We start from the raw sequence: 23184 nt of genomic DNA, 5'->3' as shown, positions 1-23184 counted from the left end.
ATAGCAGAAAATGGATAAAAGAGAGTGCAGAGTGCAGTGAAGAGATTTTTTAAACAAACACGTGCATGCACTCTCAGTTGAACGTGATTGAGGTTGAGTTGAGTTGAATGTGAAGAGGCGAGACGATGCAAGGCGATGTGATGCGATGATAAGCCGCTGGCCTCGTTATCAAGGACGAGGGGCGAAGAAGGGAAAGAAGAGCTCCAGTTTGTAGAGAAGACAGAAGCTGGAGATAAATAGTTTAAAGAGTCAAAAATGACTCTTTTCAGTGACCAGACTCTAGAAGGAGAGTCAAGGTTAAAAAGTTGAAGCACCAAAAGATTGGATATTTGCTTGATCTTTTAGAGCGCTGAACTTGGGCTGTAGATTTGGAAGCACGTCCCCTGGATGGCGCGTGACAAAGCGTGACTTTCACCCTGGAGCTCTCCAGTGGAGGAGATGCAGTGGTCACGCAGCCAAAAGAGCCCACGCTGGGCGCCTAAAACTAAACCAAGATGGGTGAATGGTGCCCACCTTTTTTCCTCAACTGCGAGCACATGATCAAAAGACGGGAGGCAATCGAGGCTTTTTCCCTCTCAATTCTGACTACATCTACGGGCTGTTTATCAGATCTATCTCCTTATGGGCCAATAGCAGATCAAACTGCCAGTAACAGCCCAAGCTAGTCAAAAAGATGGTCTCATAACACCAAGGAATAACACGTAATTCCTGATATACAGACTGAAGCTCTCTCGATCCATCCCATCCCACGACTAACACGAATCAATCAATCACTCACTCTAGTGACTCTACCAACATTTGGGTTTCAAAGCTCGATACTAATTCTGCATGTGGCTGTTTTGATCCCCGATAACCTTTAAATAAATACGTTTAATCATGTGAAAGAGGCCCAAACACAAGCCATTGCTTACTCTCCATAACAACCTATATCCGTGTTCCCCGCCATCATCAGTGATGGATCGACATTCATGATACTGACCGAATAAATAATTTCACGACTGTCTACCGGAGATTTCTTGGAACTAAAATGGTCTATTTGATCATTACAATAAGGCATAGATAGTATGCGGAATTATGATAGGATTATCAAGATTCTCCCACTGTTGAACTAGCTGATCTGTTGTTTTGAAAAAATAACCAGCCTTGCCTGTATTGGATTCTTATTTCTCCGTTTTGATAGAGAATTGAGGTTGAAATAGCACTTATAATAGAGTCAGTGAATAAAATCGAGGAATGCTCCCCCAAATGATGTATATCGACTGCGCCGCCACTAACAATTTGCTGCACCTCAATTAACTAACTTGACCATGAAATTTTTGTGGATGAGCAAAGTGAAAGTGCCCCGCCATTCTGTTGGATCCCCCGCTGAACCTCCACGTCGGGCAAAGCCTCATCAGCCATTAATCAACCTCACTCCAAAGGCCTTCGCAACGAATCTAAAGGGCCTCTCTCTTGCACCGTTAATTGCACTTGTCGGTAACAAACCAGGGTCGCCAAGTCGCCCTCGTCATCAGCAGCCATGGATATCACCAAATTCGTCGTCCAAGGCCGCGACCAGGCTCTCCTCTACGGCGATTACTCGACTTATCACAAGAGCTTGTCCAAGAAGCTGCTAAGCTGCCGCAAGAAGCTCAACATTGCGACTAAGAATCGCGGAAAGTTTCACGACCATGACAAGGTCACCGCAGAAAAGATCGCAGAGAACCATGAGTAGGCACATTCTGAGACTCGAAATCCAAAAACTAGCCTGACATGAAACCAGATATGTCCATCTACTTCTTCTTACAAGCGAGCGAGCGTGGGCTCAGACCATGAGCATGAAGTCCGGTCATACGAGCGATACCAAGGGAATCACGGGCCGAACTCGATCGCATATTGCCTCCCGTCTCACCAAGGCCACCCGTGCTGCCGACGAGCTTGTCGAAGCCCTCTCTCAGACCGACGTATCCGGCGCTTCCCAAACCGATATCCTCGAGGCAACCGCATACGCTTCTCTTATCCGTGGTACCGCTGCATTCGAAAAGCAGAGCTGGGAACCAAGTTTGCGCAACTATGCCACGGCACGTGTCATCTACAGTGCGCTTGCAACTGGAACCAATGGCGATTTATACAAGGACTTGCTCGCCGAAACCATCGATCCGTCTATCCGATACGCCGCCTACCAACTTCAGACACCTCGAACTGTCCCGATTCCCATCATTGCTCGAAAGGCGTTCCCTCAATCTGACTCGAACCTCGTCAAGCAGATCAACGATATCGACCCCACTATTCTCAAATCAGACGAAGCAAAGGCCAAGGATGGAATCGCCAGTGCTGAAGGCGCACCTAAGACCCTGACTTGGAGGTCTCGGGAGGTCAACATCGAAGATGCGCAAATTGCAATGGCGTGGGGTGCTGTACTCGCTGCGAAGGATCGATTGGCCAAGGATCTTGCTGAACCCAAGGGACGAGGACCTTATGAACTTGCTGGCGCTTATGACGAAATTCTCATGCTCAGCCAGGATGCTGTTGATGCCACCAAGCAGGCAATTGATGAGATGAGGGCCGAGGGTGTTGAACAAGGCGATGCCAGGATGCAGAGTCTGCAAATCACACGTACCGCCGTCAACTTCGAAACCATCAGCTGGAGAATTGGTCGCAGCAGGGTTTTGACAGGAGAACACGACGGTGCCCCTGAGGAGTACAATGTGTTGAGGAAACGAAAGGGCAAGCCAGCCCCAGAAGCAGTCAAGCCTGTAAAGGAGATTCCTACGGGCAAGAAGCTGGCTAAGCTGAAGGAGAAGGTTGCTCTGTATGACGGTATTCTGCAGAACATTGAGTCTATCACAGAACTTCCTGGTGTGGCTAACGATCAGGGGTTGGCTGAACAAATTGCCGCCTACGTGAAGTACTTCGAAGCTCTCAAGTAAGTCACAACCTTAACCTAGCCTTTGCTTGTTTTCTAACAAAACTTTAGGGCTCTGGCAATCGCTCGTTCACATGCCATCTCCAGCAATCTGGCTGCTGCTCTAGCTCTCATCAACCACGCAGACGGTCTTGTCGAGGAGTCTCAGTCAAGCATCTCATCTTCTGATGGATCATCAAACCGCGCTCCCCTCAATCTGACCGTGTCCGCCGAAGATGCCGAGTATCTCCAAACTCTTCTCAACGGCGAGCTTCAACGTCACCGAGCTATTGTTCACGCCGACGCCCTCCGCAAGAACCACGAGCTGAGCGCCTCGGATGCCGTGAAGCAGCCTCTTATAGGAAGTCTGCATCAGTACCCCGTTGGTGGCGTTAATCTGTCGCACGTCGTCGAATTCCCCCCTAAGCTTGCCACCATCCCTGTGAAGCCTATCTTCCTTGACGTGGCATGGAACTACATCGATTATCCCAACAAGGTGCCTAAGCAGCAACAGCAACAACAAGCAGCAGCAGCAGCGCCTTCTCAGGCGGATACCCCTGAGAGGACAGAATCACCAGCTCCAGCGAAGAGAGGATGGTTCGGTTTCGGAAGATCATAGTCAAATATATTCTGCAAAGCGATTTATTGAGGTCGCGTCGATTCCTTAGCACGTTTTCCAGATGTCTTATCCACTTTTATTAATGGCCGAATTCGTTGTGAAATGTCTTATATATCCATCCCTGTTCCTTGTTGTCGACTGGTTGCTTGGTCTCATTCTACTCCATTCCTGTACAAGACAGGACCTTGCTTCCTCGCCGTAGCTTGCTTCGTGACTGATGGAACCTTGTTTATTTACTGTTGATAATCTCGTGATACTCGTAGTGATACTTTCATTTTCCCGTTTTCAACTTCAACTGCGCTTCACCTTCAATCGTGATCGCAAGATGCTTGTTGGGCCTCTACACCAAGCGGTCCAAGCTCTCTGATTTTTGTTAGCCTCACATTCATTTTTCACTCAGGCTCACATTCTGTTGTCTTTGTTCTTTCTTTTTTTTGTACTCACTCTCATTAACTATTAAAACCTGCGCATGATGGACCAACACCCAGCGTTGGAAACACCATCGCGAGGCTGGCATCCCAAGCACACCTCGATACATCCTTATCCAGCGACAATCATCGCCATAATAATCGTTCTCGCCGTCGTATCTCTCTTCGTATCAATCCTCCGGCAACTCCTTGAGCGTCGCCTTTCCCAACGCCGCGGCTGGTTTCTCAACACCACATATCCCCCGCCCTCACCAACACCATCGTCATCAGGCGGAAGCAGCAGAAGCAGCAGAAGGAGCAAAAAGAAAACAAACGAACAAAAGGCGAGACCAGTCTCTGAGGTCGAGATCGAATCTCGACAGCTTCTGTTTGCGGATACTGCTTTCCGAGGTGAACGAGTACCGCTCCAGAATCCTAATGAGCGTGGGTCTTTATACGATACTTTCCTGTTGCCAGCACCACATGCATCAAGGTTAAAGCCTGCGCGTTCGATGATGGAGTTAAACGGAGGGAGTCCACTAGAGAGTGTGGGGGGTAAAGAGGGACAGAAGAAGGCGAAAACGATTCACTGGCACGGTGTAAACAGACTTAATACTGCTTGGGGATGGATGTCATGATATATCACGATCATCAATCTTTCATTGAATATCAACATATTTAACACAATCATAATCATGAGCAAAGGAACATGCGTACATAAAACATCAAGTCATATTGAGTACCATGAAGGTAAACATGTTTTGAGGGGGGATGTGTGATTAGTCTACCTATAGGCAAGTCATGATACAGATATACAACATGATCCCCCATTCCGTGACATCATCTCAAAAAAACAACCAAAGATCTCTCTCAATAGAGGTTTTAAAGCTCCAACGCCAGATCCGCCAACCCTGAAACATGATATGGGTAAAAAGTGTAAAAGTGGCTAGGCGGGATATGAATACAGTGAAATACAGGACAGGTGAGAGATCTGAGCCGCACAGATCTCTCATCCTCAGATATTGTAACAAGTTTTTATAACACAGAATCAAGACTCTTAAGGCTTGTTCTCATCCTTCTTCTCACCCTCCTGAGACTGCTCAGAAGAGGAAGACTGCTCGCCGCTGCTCTCGTTGCGGGCCTTGTGCATCTTGTCGAAGAGGTTCAAGCTGGCAACCTGGAGCTCATCGGTCTTCTCCTTGATCTCAGCGGCGGTGGCGGTGCCTTCACCAGAGAGGTTTTTGGCGACGAACTCACGGAGAGTGGTGATCTTCTCCTTGATGGAGTCGGCCTCAGTCTTGTCGAGCTTGTCAGCATACTCGTTAAGAGCACGCTCGGTATCGTTCAGGACGCTGTCAGCACGATTGGCAGCCTCGATAGCACCCTTGCGCTCCTTGTCGGCCTCAGCGTACTTCTCGGAGTCCTCAACCATCTGCTCAATCTCGCTCTCAGAGAGACCGGAACCGGAAGCAATGGTGATGGACTGATCCTTGTTGGTGGACTTGTCCTTGGCGTGGACGTGGACGATGGAGTCAGCATCAATGTCGAAGGTAACCTCGACCTGAGGGACACCACGGTGGGCAGGGGGGATACCAACAAGCTGGAAGTTTCCGAGAAGCTTGTTATCCTTGACGAGCTCACGCTCACCCTGGTAGACCTTGATCTCGACGGCAGTCTGGAAGTCGGCTGCGGTGGAGAAGACCTGGGACTTCTTGGTGGGGATAGTGGTGTTTCGGTTGATCAGACGGGTGAAGACACCACCGAGGGTCTCAATACCGAGGGACAGAGGTGTAACATCGAGGAGGAGGAGATCCTTGACCTCACCAGAAAGGACAGCACCCTGAATAGCAGCACCAATGGCAACAGCCTCATCGGGGTTGACGGACTTGGCAGGGTCGCGGCCGAAAATGCTCTTGACGGACTCAGCAACCTTGGGCATACGGGTCATACCACCAACGAGGATGACCTCCTGGATCTCCTTAGCGGAGAGGCCAGCATCCTTGAGGGCCTTGCGGACGGGCTCGATGGTGCGGGTGATGAGAGGGTCAACCATCTTCTCAAGCTGAGCTCGGCTGAGCTTCATGTTGATGTGCTTGGGACCAGAGGAGTCGGCAGTGATGAAAGGAAGGTTGATATCGGTAGAGAGGGAAGAAGAGAGCTCGATCTTGGCCTTCTCAGCGGCCTCACGGATACGCTGGATAGCCATGCGGTCACCAGACAGGTCAATGCCAGAGGTCTTCTTGAAGTCCTGGACAAGGTGGCGGACGAGGTGGATATCGAAATCCTCACCACCAAGGTGGGTGTCACCGTTGGTGGACTTGACCTCGAAGACACCGTTCTGGATCTCGAGGATAGAGATATCGAAGGTACCACCACCAAGATCGTAAACAGCGACAACGCGGTCAGCCTCCTTCTCAAGACCGTAGGCAAGGGCGGCGGCAGTAGGCTCATTGACGACACGGAGAACGTTAAGACCGGCAATTTGACCGGCATCCTTGGTGCTCTGTCGCTGAGAGTCGTTGAAGTAAGCGGGGACGGTGACGACGGCGTTCTTGATGGGCTTGGAGAGGTAGGCCTCGGCGGTCTCCTTCATCTTGTTGAGGACGAAACCACCAATCTGAGAGGGAGAGTAGTTCTGGCCACGAGCAGCGACCCAGGCGTCGCCGTTGGTGTGCTGAACGATCTTGTAAGGGACCTCCTTGATATCACGCTGAACCTCAGCATCCTTGAACTTGCGTCCTATTAATCGCTTGGTAGCGAAGAGGGTGTTCTCTGGGTTGACGACGGCCTGACGCTTGGCAGCGACACCGACAAGTCGCTCGCCATCCTCGGCGAAAGCAACAACTGAAGGAGTGGTTCGGGCACCTAATTGAGCAATGTTTAGTGGTTGTCCGTGAGACGAATTGGCATGTAAAACCAACCTTCCGAGTTTTCAATGATGCGGGGGACCTTGCCCTCCATGATGGCGACGGCAGAGTTGGTGGTACCAAGATCGATACCGATCACGGCACCCTGGACCTTGCCCTCAGACTCAGTGGACTCATAGCGAGCGAACTTGGCAGCCAGAGGAGATCGGGTGAAAGCAGCCGAGCGAGCGGCGAGAGGGGAAGCTCGGGGAAGCTGATGCGATGGTCAGTACAATGTAGGATGAAGCGATTGCGGTGTAAGAGAAAGACTTACAGCCCTCGACAAGCGCGAAGCCAGCATTTTGATTATGGGTATATGGGTATAGAGTACAGGAAAAGAAAAAGGATGAAGGCGCAAGTCGGAGAGTAGATGGGAGGAGGTGGTGTTTTAGAGGATTGAGTATGAATGGAGATGATGGAATCGAGAGGAACGAATTTTTTTACTCGAAAAAAGCTCTTTCCCCGGTCGGTCATAGAAGCCAAAGGAAAGAGGCAAGCACCGGGTTGTCTCCACTGAACCGGCTAGGTTCGGACCATGGTTATTCCTGTGGAGGCCCACTCCGAACCTACGTGAAGGATCTGTTAGAATCAACGGAGTGGTTCCCGATAATGCATATCATGAAAGCCAATTAGCGAAAGAGGATCTAGAATATCTAACGACTATGCGCTTGACTGTAACTTTGCACTATGCCTACCCGACCTCCTGCGCTCCTCAATTCATGATGCAAAATGCCGCCTCTTCTCTACGTTGTATCCCGAATATGCGGAGCCAATGGGGATCGGACGCAATGAGAAGACCCGCGCTGCACACTAATGAGAAGTGCTCCTCTTCCCCCAGAAGATGGCTGAGAAAAGCTTCACCACACGTGATGAATGCTTCGGTGTTACCGGAAAAGTAACGGATTTGGCTCGGGCATGTCAAGAAGTTCATAACTCGGGGTCTTGCACGAAGCTGTCTGTCATACGCGAGTCAGCCAGTCTAAGGTAGTTTGGTACTGGTGTCATGATACTGAATGCATTCGGTAGGTATTATAGCTGCAGGGCTGATGACGGCATGGACAAGCTTATGAAAGTCAGTGTTCGATGGCTTTACATGTCACCAGTTGACAGTTCCACTTCTTCAAACAAGGACATAGTATACTCATAGACAGGAAATACGTCTCTGTTGTTATTGTCGTCGTTTTCTTCATTGACCTTTCTCCATTGCCAGTAACCGCATTCTAATACTGAGTGGTGACGGGCAGTGATATAATTCATGATGTTTCATGGCCTGTGCGTATTCTCCATCAGAGACACCGAGAACTAGCTTCATCTAAGCAGAACCCTGGATTGAGATGTTTTTCATAGTTACACGACTCCCACTACTAACCGGTAGTAAATAATGATAGTCTGGTGTGTCAAGGATATTCAAATATCTTCAAGTCAATTAAAAAAAAAAAAAAAAAAAAAATTTACCCAACGCTGAATTGAGCTATACCTGATCTTGGTTGACCATTGAGCTTGGGTCGGTCCTGAAATTATCCCGTAGACCCTCGCCCATTAAATCAGATCAAGCCAGACGTCATTCGTGCATGCAGCCTTCATAACCCACATCAGTAATCGCCCGACTCGGCCAACGACATTTCTTCTATTACGCTCCCATAACCGTCATTTCACATCGGAAAACAAATAAACAGCTCGATAATCTCACACTCCCCATCATCCGCAATCTGCCTGTCGCATTATTCGCCACAACCGTGCCGCTCGCGTTGCGCCCACTAGCCGCCGGGGAATTCGAGAGCTCGACAACTCATACGCAGGACAAAACCTCATCGTATCGATATTCAACCACAGGGTAGCTCGCAATTCTCTGCATTGTCGCTCCCTTTGAGGGGCGGCGTGGTCCAAGATGGCGATAGATGAGAACGAGTATGGCGACCCTCATAGCCAACGAGCTTATCAATCATGCCCATTGCTTGTATCAATACTAACATCGTCCAGCATGTATCCGACCGATGCCCTCGTTTCGAAGCATGCGCGGAAACACTATCGTATCCCCGTGCGCTCGCAGTATGTCATAATCCATCTTGTTGTGGCGCCATCATGCTCATGATATCCAGACATTGGCAGTTACGGTCTCTCGTTAGCGCCGAGAAGCAGGACATCGTCTATTTTCCAGGTGGCAATGGCAGTAACCATGTCCAACGACTGAACACGACAACCCGAGAATGCGAAACTATCAAACTTCTCACATTTGCGCCTCGGTGCCTCGTCGCCGAGAAAGGATGGCTATGTTGTGGGAGTGAGAGTGGCGATTTCGTGGCAATTCGACTCGATGAAGGAAACGATGATGGCCATGGAATTCTATCAGAACTCGATCCAGACACTCGACTTAGCCTAGGACTCGACTCGTCCCGTGATGACCCTATACTCTCTCTTCTGAGCCGCGCGAGACGGAATAACAAAACCCTGATCGCGAAAAGTATGAAGTTAGCCAAAGACCGGGTAAACTGCATTACACTTTGGTTCCCGCCAACAAGCATGCCAGCACACGATAGGGCGTATAAAGAACCAGTGGCGGTATTGGCTAACAACGACCGCACTGTTACACTAGTGAGCCTTAACGATTTTGACCAGAAAGAGAAGACAGAGGCATTGGATATCATCACTTACCCAGACTTCGTGAACCGCGCACTCATCTCTCCAGACGGCCGACTTCTGATCGCCATTCTCGACGACCCATATCTGTATATCCATGAGAGAGTCAGCAGCGTTGCAGAATCTCCAGCGACGAGGTCAAGTGAAAGTCCTATATACCAATGGGAACAGACACAGAGAATACTTCTCAAGAGCCAAAAGAAAGACGACAGAACAGACAGCCGAGGAAGTTTTGCCGCCTGTTTCTCTGAATCCGGAGCATATCTCGCTGTTGGGACCCAACATGGCACCATCTCTATCTTCAACGCCGCACTTCTCGCAAATCCTAATGCCGACCCCCTTATTACAACTTTCCCGTCTTCACGGCCACACAGTGGCCCTGGTGCTATTCGAGATATGGCCTTCTGCCCCGGACCATTCGGGATGCTTGCGTGGACAGAGGACAGAGGCAATGTTGGTATTGCTGATATGAGGAGCAATTTTTATGTTCGTCAAATTGTAAACATCGAAGAACCAGTTTTCGAGCACATCAACATCCCGGACCGAAACACCATCGATCCGCGACTTTTGGATAGCCGCCGCGAGAGAAGAGATGCTGCCCTCGGATCAGGCGCTACAGAGACTGGCAGACGCCGAGACGTGATCGATACCCTTAATACTCCTCTGACTGCCAACGAGACACTTGTACTTGAGGCTATGCAGCTTGGTAGGCGTAGTCGTGAAAGAGCTGCTCAAAGAGTGGCGGCGGCGGCGGCGGCGGACGAGAGGCCTACAGGTGGTCCGACTAACTTCTGGGCGGCCAGGTCAACCCGTCGAACTATTGGCAACGATGACAATGAGCGGCCTATGGCTCGGAGGAGTAGTAGTATCGGTCGTGCCATGGGAGAGCTGCTGGGCAGCAATTACGGCAGACGTCCAGTGACAAGAACTCCACGTGAAGCCTCCGACACCCCGGAAATTGGAAGAAGGCCGGATCGGTTGATGGAGAGTCTCGGTGAAACAGTGGCCATGCTTAGGGAACAACGGCAGCGCCAAGATTCGTCCTATCTCACCGTGCTTGAGATTCTTCAGGCACGAGAGCGAGATAACGACCGCGACCCCGACGATACAACGATCATAGTGCCGCTTATCAATCAGGTGGTGAATCGATGGGAGGATGACCATGGCGTCTTCGAAGTCCCGCCTTCGCCAGACAATACTGCTGGGTTGGCGTGGAGCGAAGATGGTCGTACACTGTAAGTCTGCTTTTGGTCATTCTGTTTACGCTTTTTGCTAACATGACGTAGCTTTGTTGGTGCACAGAATGGTATATACGAGCTCCACGTGGACACCCAGAGCAGGAAGTTCTTCCCGAGCGTTTCGATGAGGTAAAAGGCCAGAAATCAATGAGTGGATGCGAACCTTTGTGCTGGCACAGGTGGTTTCTAATAGCAGCTTCGGGGTGATATCTTGATTTACCAAAAGTGATGACCAGTAACGACGGTTCCTTATTAGCATGGGCACAGGATACCTTGAGTACATTCCTACCTCTTCTTGACATGGCGTTTGCGATGTTTAATCTCAGTCACATTACATTACCTTTCGCTTCTTACATGCTCATATATAGCTTAGCTGTTATCGATGATAGCTTGAATATAATCCAACGAATTCTAGCTACGACTAAACAAATACTATGCTTTAAAGTGACTTGCTGGACCCGTAGAGCAATTCTTGTACCATCTCGGCGATTGCCAGTGAGCTCGTCAAGCCAGGACTTTCAATACCCAACAGATTTACCCAGCCCTCGTATCCCTCCTCTTTCCGAATGATAAAGTCATGGAATCCTTTGCCTTTGAGGACAGCGTCTTGACCAGCTAACTTGGGTCGAATACCAGCATAGTCTGCCACCAAAGCTGAGGCGTCAATGCCTGGAAGATAACGCTGGATCTCCGTAATAGCCTGCGGCAATCGTGCTGCGTTGACAGCTAAATCATTGGGATCATCAATCCATTCCACATCAGGACCGAAACGTAGACGTCCCGCAAGATCAAGCGTCAAATGGGTGCCTAGACCTGCAATGCCAGGCTCAGGAACGGGATATATGAGACGCGAGATCTTGGGCTGAGAGGCAGAATACGAGAAATAGTTGCCCTTGGCATAGTACAGCTCCTGTCGCTTTTCAGGTGGGACAATCATGTTGTGAATAACCGCAGCTCCCAGACCAGCAGCGTTGATGAGCGTCTCAGCCGTGGTACTCGACGTCTCACCCGTGGCAGCATCTTTAACATCAATCTCCCAACCTTCACTACCGGGTCTAGATCCGAGAGGTCTGATGTTCACGACAGGTGAGTTGAGCGCCGCAACACCACCAGCATCCTCAAATAGACCTTGGAGACACAACATTAAGCCGTGCGAGTCGACGATACCCGTTGTCGGACTCTCAAGCGCACAAGCAGCATTGACGCCTTCACCGTCTCTCTTGACCTCTTCACCGCTCACCCATCGCGTTGGGACATCGAGATCGTTCTCACACAGGGTGTGAATCTTCTCAAGAGTTTCACGCTGTGCTTCGTTTTGAGCGACGATCCATTTGCCCGTGCGGCGATGGCCTATATCGTGCTTCTCGCAAAGCTCGTAGAGCAGATTCTTACCACGGATGCAGAGCTTTGCTTTCAAGCTTGATGGTCCGTAGTAAATACCTGCATGTATAACTTCACTGTTACGCGAGCTTGTCTCTGTGCCAATGGCATTATGGCGCTCAATGAGAACAGTTGAGGTATCGTCTCTTTGTGCAAGTTGACGGGCCACGGCAAGCCCAACGACACCGCCACCAATTACCTACTACAATGTTAGAGTCATAGTCTCGAATTGATTTGAAATACATCGTGGCAACTCAATGGCGTTTGTCCCCCGTTCAGTACCTCGTGATCCGGCTACGGGATCGATCGGAGACTGAGGCTCCGGCGCCGGAACCGGGTCATGATACGGGTCTTATGATGACGATGAAGTGGACTTACAGCATGGGTGAAATCGGCTCTGGCGGCTGATGTCGAACTGAAGCTTTTCTTTTGAATAGTTCGTAGATTTGTTGGAAGCTTACGTGCCAATGGTCGAAGCATTATGATTGTTGTTGAAGTTGAGTTGTGTGCAAGAGTGTGAGGATAGCATGTCTAGAATTCGGCCAAGATGATGCATACACCGAGCTGACCAACGACGCAACACAGACGGGGAGTTACACAATGCGCCGATCAAAACAGATACAAATTGGCAAGGAAATATAGGGATTCACTTTATAACGTTTTGCATATCTTTCGGTGGCACTGCAAGTGTGTAGAGAACTGTTGCTCATGAGCTTGATACCCTACAGGCTACTATCAGAAGCCAACTTCAGGGAGTCGTAAAACTTTAAGACCTCGATCTTACGACACAAGCACACTTTAGCCGGTTGAGGATAACTTAATATATAGGACGCTTGTGAAGCTTTTTGAAAACTCAATTTTCACCATATCAGGTCCATATGACTACCCCATTCTTCCTCTCAAGTGATCAAACTCATGATAATATACATAGAGTGAATCCATAACGCCATATTTGTCTCGAGCTGGTTTCAATTGCCACTGGAAAGTCGGCTCCCATACCCTCCGTCTTGATCGCCTAACGCCATAACATTCAACATGCTTTGTGTTTTAAGCATCGGATAAAATATGAGCCAGCTTCTTCAAGGTTTGGCTTCCTCGGCGATGGACTTGTCTTCCTCCTTATCTACTGTCGTAGAAGATCTTGTGAGGTTTGAGTGGTGAGGTGGCTCATGAGGAGCCGGCGACCCAGTCCCGAGGTCCGTCAGTTGTTTCTCTGGATATGTGTTAGCAAGAATCCAAACCAAACGATCTAATGGTGCTTACCTAGCTCTCGTACTCTGTGACGAAGCATCTGGTTCTCACGAACCAGCATCTGTGTCTCAGCCTGATAAAATGCGCTTTCATCGCGACCACCCAGAACCAAATCCTCACTATTTCCACCTATGGAAGTTGCGCGAAGTCGTGGGGAGGCACCACTACGACTGGGTGTTCGAGATCGTCGTTGGAGGTCGGCACGGGCGAGATCGAACGAGCTTCGAGGGTGACGATAGCTATTGGAGCGAGAACCAGATCCGCCGGTTGGAACAGGAGGGATCGAGACATGAGAGCTGGAGGCGTGGGGGGTTCCGTGACCTGACCGCTCGGAAATGGCAGAGCTATCCTCTACAGCCGAGCTCTGGTTCTGGTTATGGGGGTTGGCAGCTTGAAGGCGCTGGAGTTCGAGCTGCTGCTGTCGGATCATCTGCAAGAGGCGATTCTATCATCAAGAGGTCAGCCATCGTTGTTGTGTATGACATGGCATCATATTTCTTACCACATGAGCTTCTTGCTCTGCCTCAAGCTCTTGATGCAGTTCACCCAGGCTGGGTGCTCTATGATGACGGGGATCACCCGTCAGGGGAGATCCAGAAAGAGGTTGCGGGCTCGCAGTCCGTAGGCCAGACGGTTCGTTGACCATCTCGCCTGGCGAAGGCACGGAAGGGTCGTTAAGTTGTAGGTTCATGAGTACGGCGGAACGTCGTCGACCGGTATTTGGGGAGTGTTGGTTTCGAGAGATGGAGCTGCTTGACGATCCTGTTGGGTGTTAGTGGCCGAGTTGATTGTTTAGGTAAAAAAATTTAGTAGAGGACGTACTTCGTGGAGATTCGTGTTGAAGTCCAGCATTCATGGTCGCGGCTGCTTGCAACGATATCGAAGCTGATCGCGGGGATCTTGTTGGCGAGTCGCTGCGGGGAACAGCGGTGTTCGGTGGTGGAGACGCCATGATGCTTTCCTTGTATATATCACTTGGTTGTTCTTATAAATTATAAGATACAACTGATAAACGTTTTCAGAGAAAGAATAGAGCGTCAAAAGAAAGTATATGATGAGAGTCGGTGAATACGTCAGAATTAGGAAGCGTTCTTAAAACGATTGGCTGAGTTATGTTGGCAGTTTGTTTAAACCGTAGGTGTGGAGGGGTTGTAGCAAACAGGCAGATAGATAGAGTATAGGTAGGGTATGCATGTACTACAGAGCAATTTATGCGTGTGCATATAGAAGAATACAGGTTAAAATAGGATTTATGGTTACTTGATAGGTTATGAATACTAGAGGAGCGTTGATTCAGACCCGACATCCATCGTGATCACCGAAACCAGATCGCAATGAGTAAGTCTGCGGCGGAGTTGCTGACGAGTGGCCTGCTTGTGTGCTGATCACGACCCTCCAAAACCAAACTTCCAGGCTCGGCGATAGAGGTCACAGGGCACATCAGTCGATTGCGGGGGCTGGGGCAACTTTGCTACAGTGAACAATACTCCGCTATCGCTCTCCAACTTGAACTTCCCCACGGGCATGTGCTGCTTTCAGCTTGGTCAGGACATTCTGTATTCATGATTCCGACCAGAAGGTCACGCAGACATGGAATTAGACTCATAACCGTGATGACCTGGAATCACTGATACATCTATTTCTTGGTCGAGGCCATCGTGAACAATTTGTTGCACAATAGAATCATAGTATCGGTTTAATTCAGTCGTGATACATGGTTTACTCACACAATGACAGATGACCACAGCATCATGATTCCATTCCAAGCCAGAGTCTCACAACTACAGGCTATCCGAATCTTCAACAGTGTAAAATAATACCCATGGCGACCATCAAGAATCAAAAGCCACCGACAACGGTATAAACATGTAACGAACCCTCAATACTCCTGAGACAGATATCAATGTAATCATCCGAACATCGCAACATACATGCATCTTGATTCACTGCACCGACCCATTTGCATGTTTCATGTGAATCTGATACAGAAGGGACCAACAGTTCCAAGCTCAACAGACAGGACAGGCCTCAACGGCCAGGATTTTGAGGGCGTTGATGATGAAACATGACGGCGTTGAGAACACGCCATTCTCACAGCTATGACCCGCAAGACCCCTTCAATTGACACAAGGACGTCAAATTTTTTTTTATCGTTGATCGTTGATTGAACATGTGTAAGACGCATGTCAGTGGCTTATGGCTGAAGGGTCTTGTAAGAAAGTTCAGGCATGTTAAATGAGTATACGGTGGCTGATTATGAATGAGGGAAGAGAAAACAAGGGGCTTAGTACTGAGGCTGAAGCTGGTACCTTACACTGCTCGGGCTCAGGTACAAGCATTGATGCTATCTTGAGATGTCATCTCGTCTACAATAACTCACGAACTTTAAAGAATAAGGATGCCTAATATGCAACTTTGCAACTATTCCTGGTCAGGAAATAACTTCATCCCAGCCTCTGGATTACACGTCGTCTTTCCTCCCAGTGTTACCCTGCCCTACAGGGTCCCTGAAGATGGATAGCCCGGTACAAGACGGATCTAGATCCCGCGGGGACCTGTGTATTTAAGACAGAAGCTAATCGGCTGACTACTTTCTGAAAAAAGTCAAACATATTGGGCATCTTCATCTCGTCTTGCTGTAGTAAAACAAGCCACCTAAGATTTGTAAACCGGTATATCGGTTCGTAATGTCGATCCGCCAGGCTATCCATGCCGGCCTCACAGTCAAGGTGCCATTCCGCTGAGTCGTCCTTGTTTTTCTGGCCGTTCGGCTAGTATGGTCCAGCCAGACTGGCGGTATTGTCTGTGCCAAAAGCCCTTGTCTCCTGGCTAATATTAACGTCAACTACCGTGGCTTCCGGCACTAAAACCACCAGATCCCTGATGTTAATTGCTCCCAAGTTTTTGGTGGGAAATTGGCCTCTTCGTGTTTTGTTGTTGCTGGTCGAGAGTTTGTTTGTTTATGTCTGTCCTTCACCGCATCAGATAGATCTTGGTTCTTGGACATGTTGGCTGGATGAAGCTGAGACATGGCTTCCAGATTGATTAATTGGTCAAGGGGCCGGGCCGCCAGAAGCAGGGAGAATCGCCCTTCAGATTTGTATAGATGGGACTGTCTTACTCGATGCAACTTTCTTTGGTTGGTTATGAGGTGAGCTAACCAGAAATTGGGCCCATGCTTGCGAGAAGTTGACATTTGAGCCAGACAATTTCAAGCCTAGTCGAGCCCACTACTGCAGGAACACAGCAAAAGCAAAACAAGATGCATCTCCTGGTCCCAATTATCCAAGCTCCTGCATAATGGCTTGGAATCAAATAAACCAAGAGGTTAGCGCCTTGTGTCCATCTGAGGTATCGTTATCGTATTCGATCGATGGCCCCATATGCCGGGCTGTGAATGACAATTCTGATGACGACTCATTTTGCTGTGACAATGCTGACAAAAGAAAAGCCGCCGAGAAAAGCAAAATTAACTCGTAAAGTGACTGGCTACGAGCGGAACCGCACTCAATCCTAGATCCACGGATATTCTTGGTTCGGTCGTACAGAATTGTGTTGGACAAATGATGCTGTGCTACACAATAGAAGGATCGGTGAGGAAGAGGTTCGCTTATTACTTCACAGCAATGGTCAGCTCTGCCAAGTTACCGCCTCTTGAGCGTCATATCAATGCATCTGTTAATTGCTGGCGCTTGTCATTCGAGGCACAAGAGAAACCCAGCAAAATGACTGCACCAATTGTCCCTCACGTGCAAGACTTGCATCAGTCATTGGATTCTTCAATTGCAATTTGGGTTGAGATTTGAGTCATTCCAAAGGCATCTTGAAAATGTAAGGGGTCCAGGGGTTCTCGAGGCAGTTGAACAACAACGGAATCGCTTGTTTCCTACGGAGTACAGCCTGACCCCCAGCCCCGAAACAACAGCCATGCTCTTCAGCTGGGCGAGGCTTGGTAGTGAATGATTCAACCCTTGTATTTCCGGGTCGTAAAGGACTAGGAAAGTGGGATATCAATCGGACGTTTTGGCTAGAGGAACCGATCCCCGTCTTTTATCGTTATGAGACACTGGTCTGGCAGCGATAAAGCTGGGGCCACACACAACCAACAAGAGAGCAAAAGAATCTTCACCAATCTGTGCTCCTGGAGCTCCTCATGCATAATGGCTTTGTGATAGTGCTGATTGACATGTTTGTGATAAAAAGAAAGGTTGATATGTGATATGACAGTTAATGTGATCGGCATATCAAAAAGATCGTGATCAGCCGAGCGGCAGACTTCACCGTTCCTACCAGAATTTCCGAAAAGTGTGCCGGGACCTGCGACACGGCGGCTTCTGCTGTCATTGGCTGCAGAAGGACAAACAGCAAGGATTGCCGGATTGAGAGCAAGAGTCACATGAGGATTCCTCCTCGAAGCGATATCGCGCTGTCAAGAGTTTCTCAACCCTCCAAGGGACGGGAGCGAGATAGAGTCAAGTTCGTGGTGTAGTACCGAGTACGTGTTGCTAAATTGTTCTGATGCCCAGACGAGAGCACTCTAATGATGGGAAATAACTACTCACCTATAATATGGCCAGGCAATTCTTATTATTATAATTCGTAGGCAGCAAAACTGAGGCCCGTCTTTTCTTCCCTCATGAGATCGTGACCAGTCCACTGTCACGCTAGGACCGGCTTCTCAGCCCCTGATCCCGGATGGAGTCGTTGGAAACCCCAAGTTCACAGGGTTTAAGCACGGAGACAAGTTTGTAGCAAAGGAATTGAGTCTTTTTTTGTAAGCGGCTTGATGACTGTATGTTGACGATAATCGGTCAGACGGAGGACTTGTATGCTCCATCTTCACAAGAGCTCATAAGACTCAGCTCGCATGCATATCTAATGATGATAATGAGATCAATATGCCGATGAACAACACAGGTCTGTGTGTTTTGTTAAACTGTTCCTTATTTAGGACAAAACAAAGTTTCTCCATCCACATTATCCACACATACTGTGCACTGAATATCATTGCAACTTGAGATAATTGATCGAGCTTGTAGGCATTAGCAGAGTCGCATCGTGTCGCGATTAAAGCCGCGTCGATGTTCTTGGGCCAATAAAGTTGACGCTTAGTAGCATCACACCCACTTGTTTCGCAGACGTTGCGTGTGTGTGAATCTGTTCTCGAGTAACACACGTATGAAAACCGTCATTCCACGTTGTGCTCTTACCAAAAGGGCCCATAGTTCAACGGGTAAGCCGTTGAACTGGGTCCGAGCGCACGAGTCTCACAAACTGTAAGTTTATTTTATTCGTATACCAGAGTCTTGGACCTTTTCTTACTGTCTGTTTGGATATTCGGTAAAGGAGAAAAAACAATGCCGAGGATCATGAATCTGGACTGTCTTGAGTGAATGTGATTCCTAGACTGCCAAAGTTAAGAACCAACTTAGTAGCGGGATAATCCCTGACGGCCGTTTTGCAGGTTGACAGGGGCTCCCCTGCCCCTGGCTCCTCTTGTGCCCTCTGCTCGCCTCGCTGAGTGGCCTTTGTCGTCCCTGTTTATGTTCTTCCTCAAGAACGGTCCCACTATCGATGCCCATGTTCTAAGGTCATGTCGTTCGCTGACTTGTCGTCTGTATGGGCGGTTGTGGGCTTGCTACTACTATGTACCTGCATCTCCGGACCCATCGAATTGCGTCGTTCGTGCCTTTGTTGTTCCTGTAATATGAGTGTGTGCTTATTCAACAGTTCGATACGACGTGTACTTGGGCGCTTGCTTTATGAGGCATCTTGAGCGAGTGAGCGAGCCAGCCATTACAGTGATCGCATAGAATGAGGCTTGAGATATGATGTCGAGTAACTCACTAGAGTTCAATGTTTCCCTTCAAAGACGCCCAATTAGGAAAAGTTTATCGTGTCCTCCGTTTTCTTACCCTGGAACTTGTTTAATTCTGGCCTCGGGGCTCCCCCTCCCTTGCATGGCTCTTGTCTTCGTGCCTGAGGTGGGCTTAGCTTACCATTGGATCCCCATAAGGCAGTCTAGGACCTTCCCCAGTACGTGCAGACCACACAGTACCACACCATTAGGTTCAAGAGGCCAGAGAGGGTAGGTACTTCATGGCACTTGCGTTTTGCTTGTGGTTGTGCTGGCTTACAAGTTCCTCCCACTCCCACTCCCATCCCCTCAGGTCCCCTTCTACAACCGCTGTTGCTTCTTCTTCTTCTTCGTCTTCTCGACAACCCAAAATACGTCTTTGTTGTTCTCTTCTGGTTTTGTTTGTATACGCGCCTCTTTTCTGGCTCAACTGTTTCTCTTTGCCTCGTCGCTCACTATTTCATATACAGTCTGTCCCGTAGGCTTCGGCTTCACTCTCACTCATTGACCCGAATCGCTCTCTTCAATCGTCACTCTTTGTTGCTCAATACCTATACTATACTTTCGCCACCACCAACGTTCCGCAACTACTTCTACTTTCCGTTCTGGGCAACAAGCTGTTAACGTTATACCGGGCCTCTTACTGTATGAGTTGATATCTGCGCCATATCAGACGGAACTTTTTGACTGAGCTGCGATCTACGGCATCCAAGACGGGAACCCGCATTTCCTCACATCCCACCTCCGGTCAGCCTCGGTCTGGGTTACACATTTTAAACGCACGAATACATGCCGCGCAATTCTTAAACGAGACCTTGTCCCAGGATCATCCCCAAGTTCTGTCATACAAAGGTGTTCGAGTTGCCGCCTGCATTTGAGCAGCACGGTACCCTACCTATGCCGCTCTGTTCTGCATATCGCCAGCAGACACTTTCTACACCTACGCCTACCGTTTAGCTTGCTGACTATAACGCATTGCCAAGTCATTAAACTTACCGCGCCTTTTGTATTTCGCCAATATGTCTTTTAGAGATTCTTTCATGACCCATAGTGGTACTCTAGAAGCGCTCCAGAGTCATCATGCACCAGCACGAAGAACTCGTCCTCCGGATATTGACACAATGGCAGCTGAAGAGAATCGCGTGCCCTTAAAAGCTGAAAAGGCTAGCAGAAGAGAATCGAGGTTAGGACTGCGAAGTTTATTCAGTCGATCAAAGACGCACTTGGCCAGTCCTGAAACGCCATCATCCTTTGGAAGCCGTACATCACTCCCTGAAACGAACCCTTATTTTCCAGCCCAGCCCGATCCAGTGTTTGACGATATGCCCTCGTCCCCTCGCAGCCCGCGACCTTTAGCTACCATGTTCGAAAGCCAGCAAAGTCCACCGGCTCAACCACGACCTGTTGGCCTTATTAGAGCCCAGGGGTCTGGCAAGCCTGCACGCGGGCCACTTTCGACATGGCACCCTCCACCTCTATTTAAAGCATTTCCACAGGCTGTCAAACATATGACATTACCAGCTACATCACTAGCACCTGAAGCCATTCTACGCATGCACGACCGGCGAGCTAGCACATTGCGTGACGAAAATGCCGAAGCACCAGATGCTGAAGGTGCCCCTACCGAGAAGGCCAAGGTTAAGAAGAAGCATCGTCGCAATACCTCCGGGCATTTCCCAAAGTTTGAATGGACCAACAAGATTTATGTTCTTGTGACATCTGGATATTTGCTGCAATATGCAGCAGAAGGACCCTTCGACCGGTTGCCTGAAAGGATATTGCACCTCAGCAAAGATTCTGCAGCATTTGCAAGCGATGTGATCCCTGGACGCCATTGGGTAATCCAGGTCTCTGCAGCTGCAGAGTCTGATGGGACAACAGCATCAGACTCTCGCTCTTTATTCTCGCGATGGAATTTCCGGACTACTGAACGACGCCATGTCTCCAACTTCCTCATGGTATTTGAAACTGCCGAGGATATGGAAGGCTGGATCTCAACATTACGCCGTGAAATCGAGGCACTGGGGGGGAAGAAGACACTTACTGAGACAGGCAAACCAAAGGCCGAGGACGAAGTAGCACCACTACGAGAGAAACCTAGCCAAAGGACTTTGGTAGTACGAGACCCCAATCGGTTATCACGCATAGCAAGCTCAAGCTCCCAGAGCCCTCAAAGTCCCGACAGCTTTCTGCCTCCCCAAAATCTACAATGGCAAAGTCAGACACAGATCAACCGCTCAGCCACAAATGTTGCCGAGCCTGAGCCTGCAGTCGATCAACCCCTTGATGATATTTCTACGACAAATAGCTTTGTATCGCATGACGGCAGGCAACTGGAGAGTTTACGAGAAAATTCGAACCGCCTTTCATTCATATCATCCGGTCAACGGACAGTCGTGACGTCTGCAGGATCCTCACCAGCGTCTTCACCAACCGTTGATACCTTCCCTGCACCTGTCGAGCATAATTCGTCGCTAGAGGAGGCAAAGCTTTCACCAGAGCCGAAACCTAGGCCCAACGCTGCAGCAATTCTGGACCGAAGACAGTCTATGCAAGTTCTCACCCCCTTTGTCGAACTGCAAGGCGGACCCATCAACCTACGACCGCAATCTAGCTATGGATCTGGTGCCGCTGATTTGAAGACTCAAACACCTAACTTCAGCGTACCCAATTCGTCGAACCGAAGATATTCGTATGCGAAGACTATGGCCCAGGAATTCGGCATGGCTCCTTCGTCAGGTCCACTGGAGGTGCGATCTTTGGGTCGTCGAGCACCACCAACGACGTTACCAATCGCGCGGCCTCTATCCATGGTAGCTGACCAACCGTCGCCAATGGAGGACGTCCACGAACGACCAGTGACGCGGCACGGAGACGAAACTCAGCCAACCATTCCAGCAGAAGATGATCTGCCGTCTCTGCCAAACATTTCCACTTTATATGAGATGACACCACGACATTCGAGCCTGGTACCAATAGAAGAACCGACCATTGAGATCAGCCGCCCAGGCAGCTCGCGCAGACAATCAGGCATGAGGCAATGGCGCAAATCCGAAAATCCCAGTGCTATGGGACGTAGTATTCCCAACTCAACTCGGCCGAGCTTGGAACAAAGAACACGTTCGCGATCTTTTCTTGGGGGAGCCGAGGAGGCAGCCCGTCGCCGTGCTTCCCTGGATACTCATAGCGATGCACGAAGTGACAGCATGTCAGCCAAGGCTCGGTCACAAAGACGGGCGAGTATTCAGTCAGTGATGTCTGACCGGGCATCACAGTATAGTGCCTCAGGCGACCTCCCACCCCCGATGTCGCCAGAGTCGCTGCCTCTACCTGCGCCTCCACCCACAGTGCCTCTACCCCCTATTCCCGCATCTGCGAGCAACCCTCTTTTGCGGCCTGATATGAACGGAAAGAGTCTTTTCATCCGAAGGAGCATGCCTCACCTGGGTGAAGTGCCTCCACCAGTTCCACCACCAACCTGTGCGCTACCTCCTCTTCCACCCAAAATACAAGTCAAGGCTTAAATGCCTTGATTCATCCTATATACCCTTTCCTTGTTTTTACTGTCACGAACTTTGACGGAGCGATTGATGCGGATTCCTTGATTACCCGAAACGATACTGGGCGTTTTGGAACACTGTTACTTTGATTCTCTTTTGTATTGGGACAAAAATTCTCTTCTGGTCAACACTTGTAAAATATAGAACGGTCGGGCTGGAAGGAGCATTTCCGGTTATGCGACCACGTCTTGGGATGATATCCATGTATAGGCGTACCAAAGGAAAGGACTATTCAAGGCTGTATATGGCCGATAGTAGTGATAGAGTCATAAGAATAAGTCTAATGTTGTTTTTTTAAAGATGTTGCCTCAGCACCAGAGAGACGATGATGTAGTGGATGACAGCGACTTCACATGGAGCAATAGGGAATTGTTGTTGCTATACGTCATCCAAGGACAACTACCAAGTGAAGAGATGTTTACGGATATAAGATAGAAAGCTACTG

General features: G+C 49.2%; 7 protein-coding genes across 7 annotated transcripts; 4 read left to right on the top strand and 3 right to left on the bottom strand.

Annotated features, from left to right (window-relative positions):
- Window positions 1-1363: 1363 nt before the first annotated feature.
- FOBCDRAFT_317925 (uncharacterized protein) lies at window positions 1364-3584 on the top strand. The gene is made up of 3 exons (XM_031179852.3): window positions 1364-1710; window positions 1763-2905; window positions 2957-3584. The coding sequence occupies exons 1-3, from the start codon at window positions 1520-1522 to the stop codon at window positions 3501-3503; spliced, it is 1881 nt and encodes a 626-aa protein (XP_031045739.2). The 5' UTR covers window positions 1364-1519; the 3' UTR covers window positions 3504-3584.
- Window positions 3585-3739: 155 nt separating this feature from the next.
- FOBCDRAFT_220057 (uncharacterized protein) lies at window positions 3740-4667 on the top strand. The gene has a single exon (XM_031179854.3). It carries the CDS (start codon window positions 3973-3975, stop codon window positions 4546-4548), a length of 576 nt encoding a protein of 191 aa, XP_031045741.3. The 5' UTR covers window positions 3740-3972; the 3' UTR covers window positions 4549-4667.
- FOBCDRAFT_27535 (heat shock protein 70 family) lies at window positions 4601-7252 on the bottom strand. Its single transcript, XM_031179853.3, has 3 exons — window positions 7091-7252; window positions 6832-7030; window positions 4601-6775 (listed from the first exon to the last, which is right to left on the bottom strand). The coding sequence occupies exons 1-3, from the start codon at window positions 7115-7117 to the stop codon at window positions 4968-4970; spliced, it is 2034 nt and encodes a 677-aa protein (XP_031045740.1). The 5' UTR covers window positions 7118-7252; the 3' UTR covers window positions 4601-4967.
- A 1118-nt stretch (window positions 7253-8370) lies between these two features.
- Window positions 8371-11059, top strand: FOBCDRAFT_249407 (uncharacterized protein). The gene is made up of 4 exons (XM_031179856.3): window positions 8371-8724; window positions 8797-8865; window positions 8916-10688; window positions 10740-11059. The coding sequence occupies exons 1-4, from the start codon at window positions 8705-8707 to the stop codon at window positions 10822-10824; spliced, it is 1947 nt and encodes a 648-aa protein (XP_031045743.1). The 5' UTR covers window positions 8371-8704; the 3' UTR covers window positions 10825-11059.
- FOBCDRAFT_220052 (FAD dependent oxidoreductase) lies at window positions 11060-12928 on the bottom strand. The gene is made up of 2 exons (XM_031179857.3): window positions 12450-12928; window positions 11060-12270 (listed from the first exon to the last, which is right to left on the bottom strand). Exons 1-2 carry the CDS (start codon window positions 12549-12551, stop codon window positions 11131-11133), a joined length of 1242 nt encoding a protein of 413 aa, XP_031045744.2. The 5' UTR covers window positions 12552-12928; the 3' UTR covers window positions 11060-11130.
- Window positions 12929-14597, bottom strand: FOBCDRAFT_220049 (uncharacterized protein). Its single transcript, XM_031179858.3, has 4 exons — window positions 14145-14597; window positions 13825-14084; window positions 13335-13767; window positions 12929-13284 (listed from the first exon to the last, which is right to left on the bottom strand). The coding sequence occupies exons 1-4, from the start codon at window positions 14272-14274 to the stop codon at window positions 13151-13153; spliced, it is 957 nt and encodes a 318-aa protein (XP_031045745.2). The 5' UTR covers window positions 14275-14597; the 3' UTR covers window positions 12929-13150.
- Window positions 14598-20001: 5404 nt separating this feature from the next.
- Window positions 20002-22744, top strand: FOBCDRAFT_27506 (uncharacterized protein). Its single transcript, XM_031179860.3, has one exon. It carries the CDS (start codon window positions 20199-20201, stop codon window positions 22701-22703), a length of 2505 nt encoding a protein of 834 aa, XP_031045747.2. The 5' UTR covers window positions 20002-20198; the 3' UTR covers window positions 22704-22744.
- The last annotated feature ends 440 nt before the right edge of the window (window positions 22745-23184 follow it).

The sequence above is a fragment of the Fusarium oxysporum genome, chromosome IV, assembly GCF_013085055.1.
Source record: "Fusarium oxysporum Fo47 chromosome IV, complete sequence".
Taxonomy (NCBI): domain Eukaryota; kingdom Fungi; phylum Ascomycota; class Sordariomycetes; order Hypocreales; family Nectriaceae; genus Fusarium; species Fusarium oxysporum.
Note: the sequence above shows the minus strand (reverse complement) of the source record. Positions and strands in the feature narration are given on the sequence as shown.

What these genes read in the sequence shown, in the direction of transcription:
- FOBCDRAFT_317925 (XM_031179852.3), top strand. Translation starts at nt 1,520, where the DNA reads ATGGATATCACCAAATTCGTCGTCCAAGGCCGCGACCAGGCTCTCCTC. An exon ending in AAGATCGCAGAGAACCATGA is followed by an intron (nt 1,711 to 1,762) that starts GTAGGCACATTC and finishes ACATGAAACCAG; the next exon opens with ATATGTCCATCTACTTCTTC. An exon ending in AAGTACTTCGAAGCTCTCAA is followed by an intron (nt 2,906 to 2,956) that starts GTAAGTCACAAC and finishes ACAAAACTTTAG; the next exon opens with GGCTCTGGCAATCGCTCGTT.
- FOBCDRAFT_220057 (XM_031179854.3), top strand. Translation starts at nt 3,973, where the DNA reads ATGATGGACCAACACCCAGCGTTGGAAACACCATCGCGAGGCTGGCAT.
- FOBCDRAFT_27535 (XM_031179853.3), bottom strand. Translation starts at nt 7,117, where the DNA reads ATGCTGGCTTCGCGCTTGTCGAGGGCT. An exon ending in CTTCGCGCTTGTCGAGGGCT is followed by an intron (nt 7,031 to 7,090) that starts GTAAGTCTTTCT and finishes CCATCGCATCAG; the next exon opens with CTTCCCCGAGCTTCCCCTCT. An exon ending in CATCATTGAAAACTCGGAAG is followed by an intron (nt 6,776 to 6,831) that starts GTTGGTTTTACA and finishes TTGCTCAATTAG; the next exon opens with GTGCCCGAACCACTCCTTCA.
- FOBCDRAFT_249407 (XM_031179856.3), top strand. Translation starts at nt 8,705, where the DNA reads ATGGCGATAGATGAGAACGA. An exon ending in ATGGCGATAGATGAGAACGA is followed by an intron (nt 8,725 to 8,796) that starts GTATGGCGACCC and finishes AACATCGTCCAG; the next exon opens with CATGTATCCGACCGATGCCC. An exon ending in AGCGAAGATGGTCGTACACT is followed by an intron (nt 10,689 to 10,739) that starts GTAAGTCTGCTT and finishes AACATGACGTAG; the next exon opens with CTTTGTTGGTGCACAGAATG.
- FOBCDRAFT_220052 (XM_031179857.3), bottom strand. Translation starts at nt 12,551, where the DNA reads ATGCTTCGACCATTGGCACGTAAGCTTCCAACAAATCTACGAACTATT. An exon ending in GAGCCGATTTCACCCATGCT is followed by an intron (nt 12,271 to 12,449) that starts GTAAGTCCACTT and finishes ACATTGTAGTAG; the next exon opens with GTAATTGGTGGCGGTGTCGT.
- FOBCDRAFT_220049 (XM_031179858.3), bottom strand. Translation starts at nt 14,274, where the DNA reads ATGGCGTCTCCACCACCGAACACCGCTGTTCCCCGCAGCGACTCGCCA. An exon ending in TCAACACGAATCTCCACGAA is followed by an intron (nt 14,085 to 14,144) that starts GTACGTCCTCTA and finishes AACACCCAACAG; the next exon opens with GATCGTCAAGCAGCTCCATC. An exon ending in CAGAGCAAGAAGCTCATGTG is followed by an intron (nt 13,768 to 13,824) that starts GTAAGAAATATG and finishes TCTTGATGATAG; the next exon opens with AATCGCCTCTTGCAGATGAT.
- FOBCDRAFT_27506 (XM_031179860.3), top strand. Translation starts at nt 20,199, where the DNA reads ATGTCTTTTAGAGATTCTTTCATGACCCATAGTGGTACTCTAGAAGCG.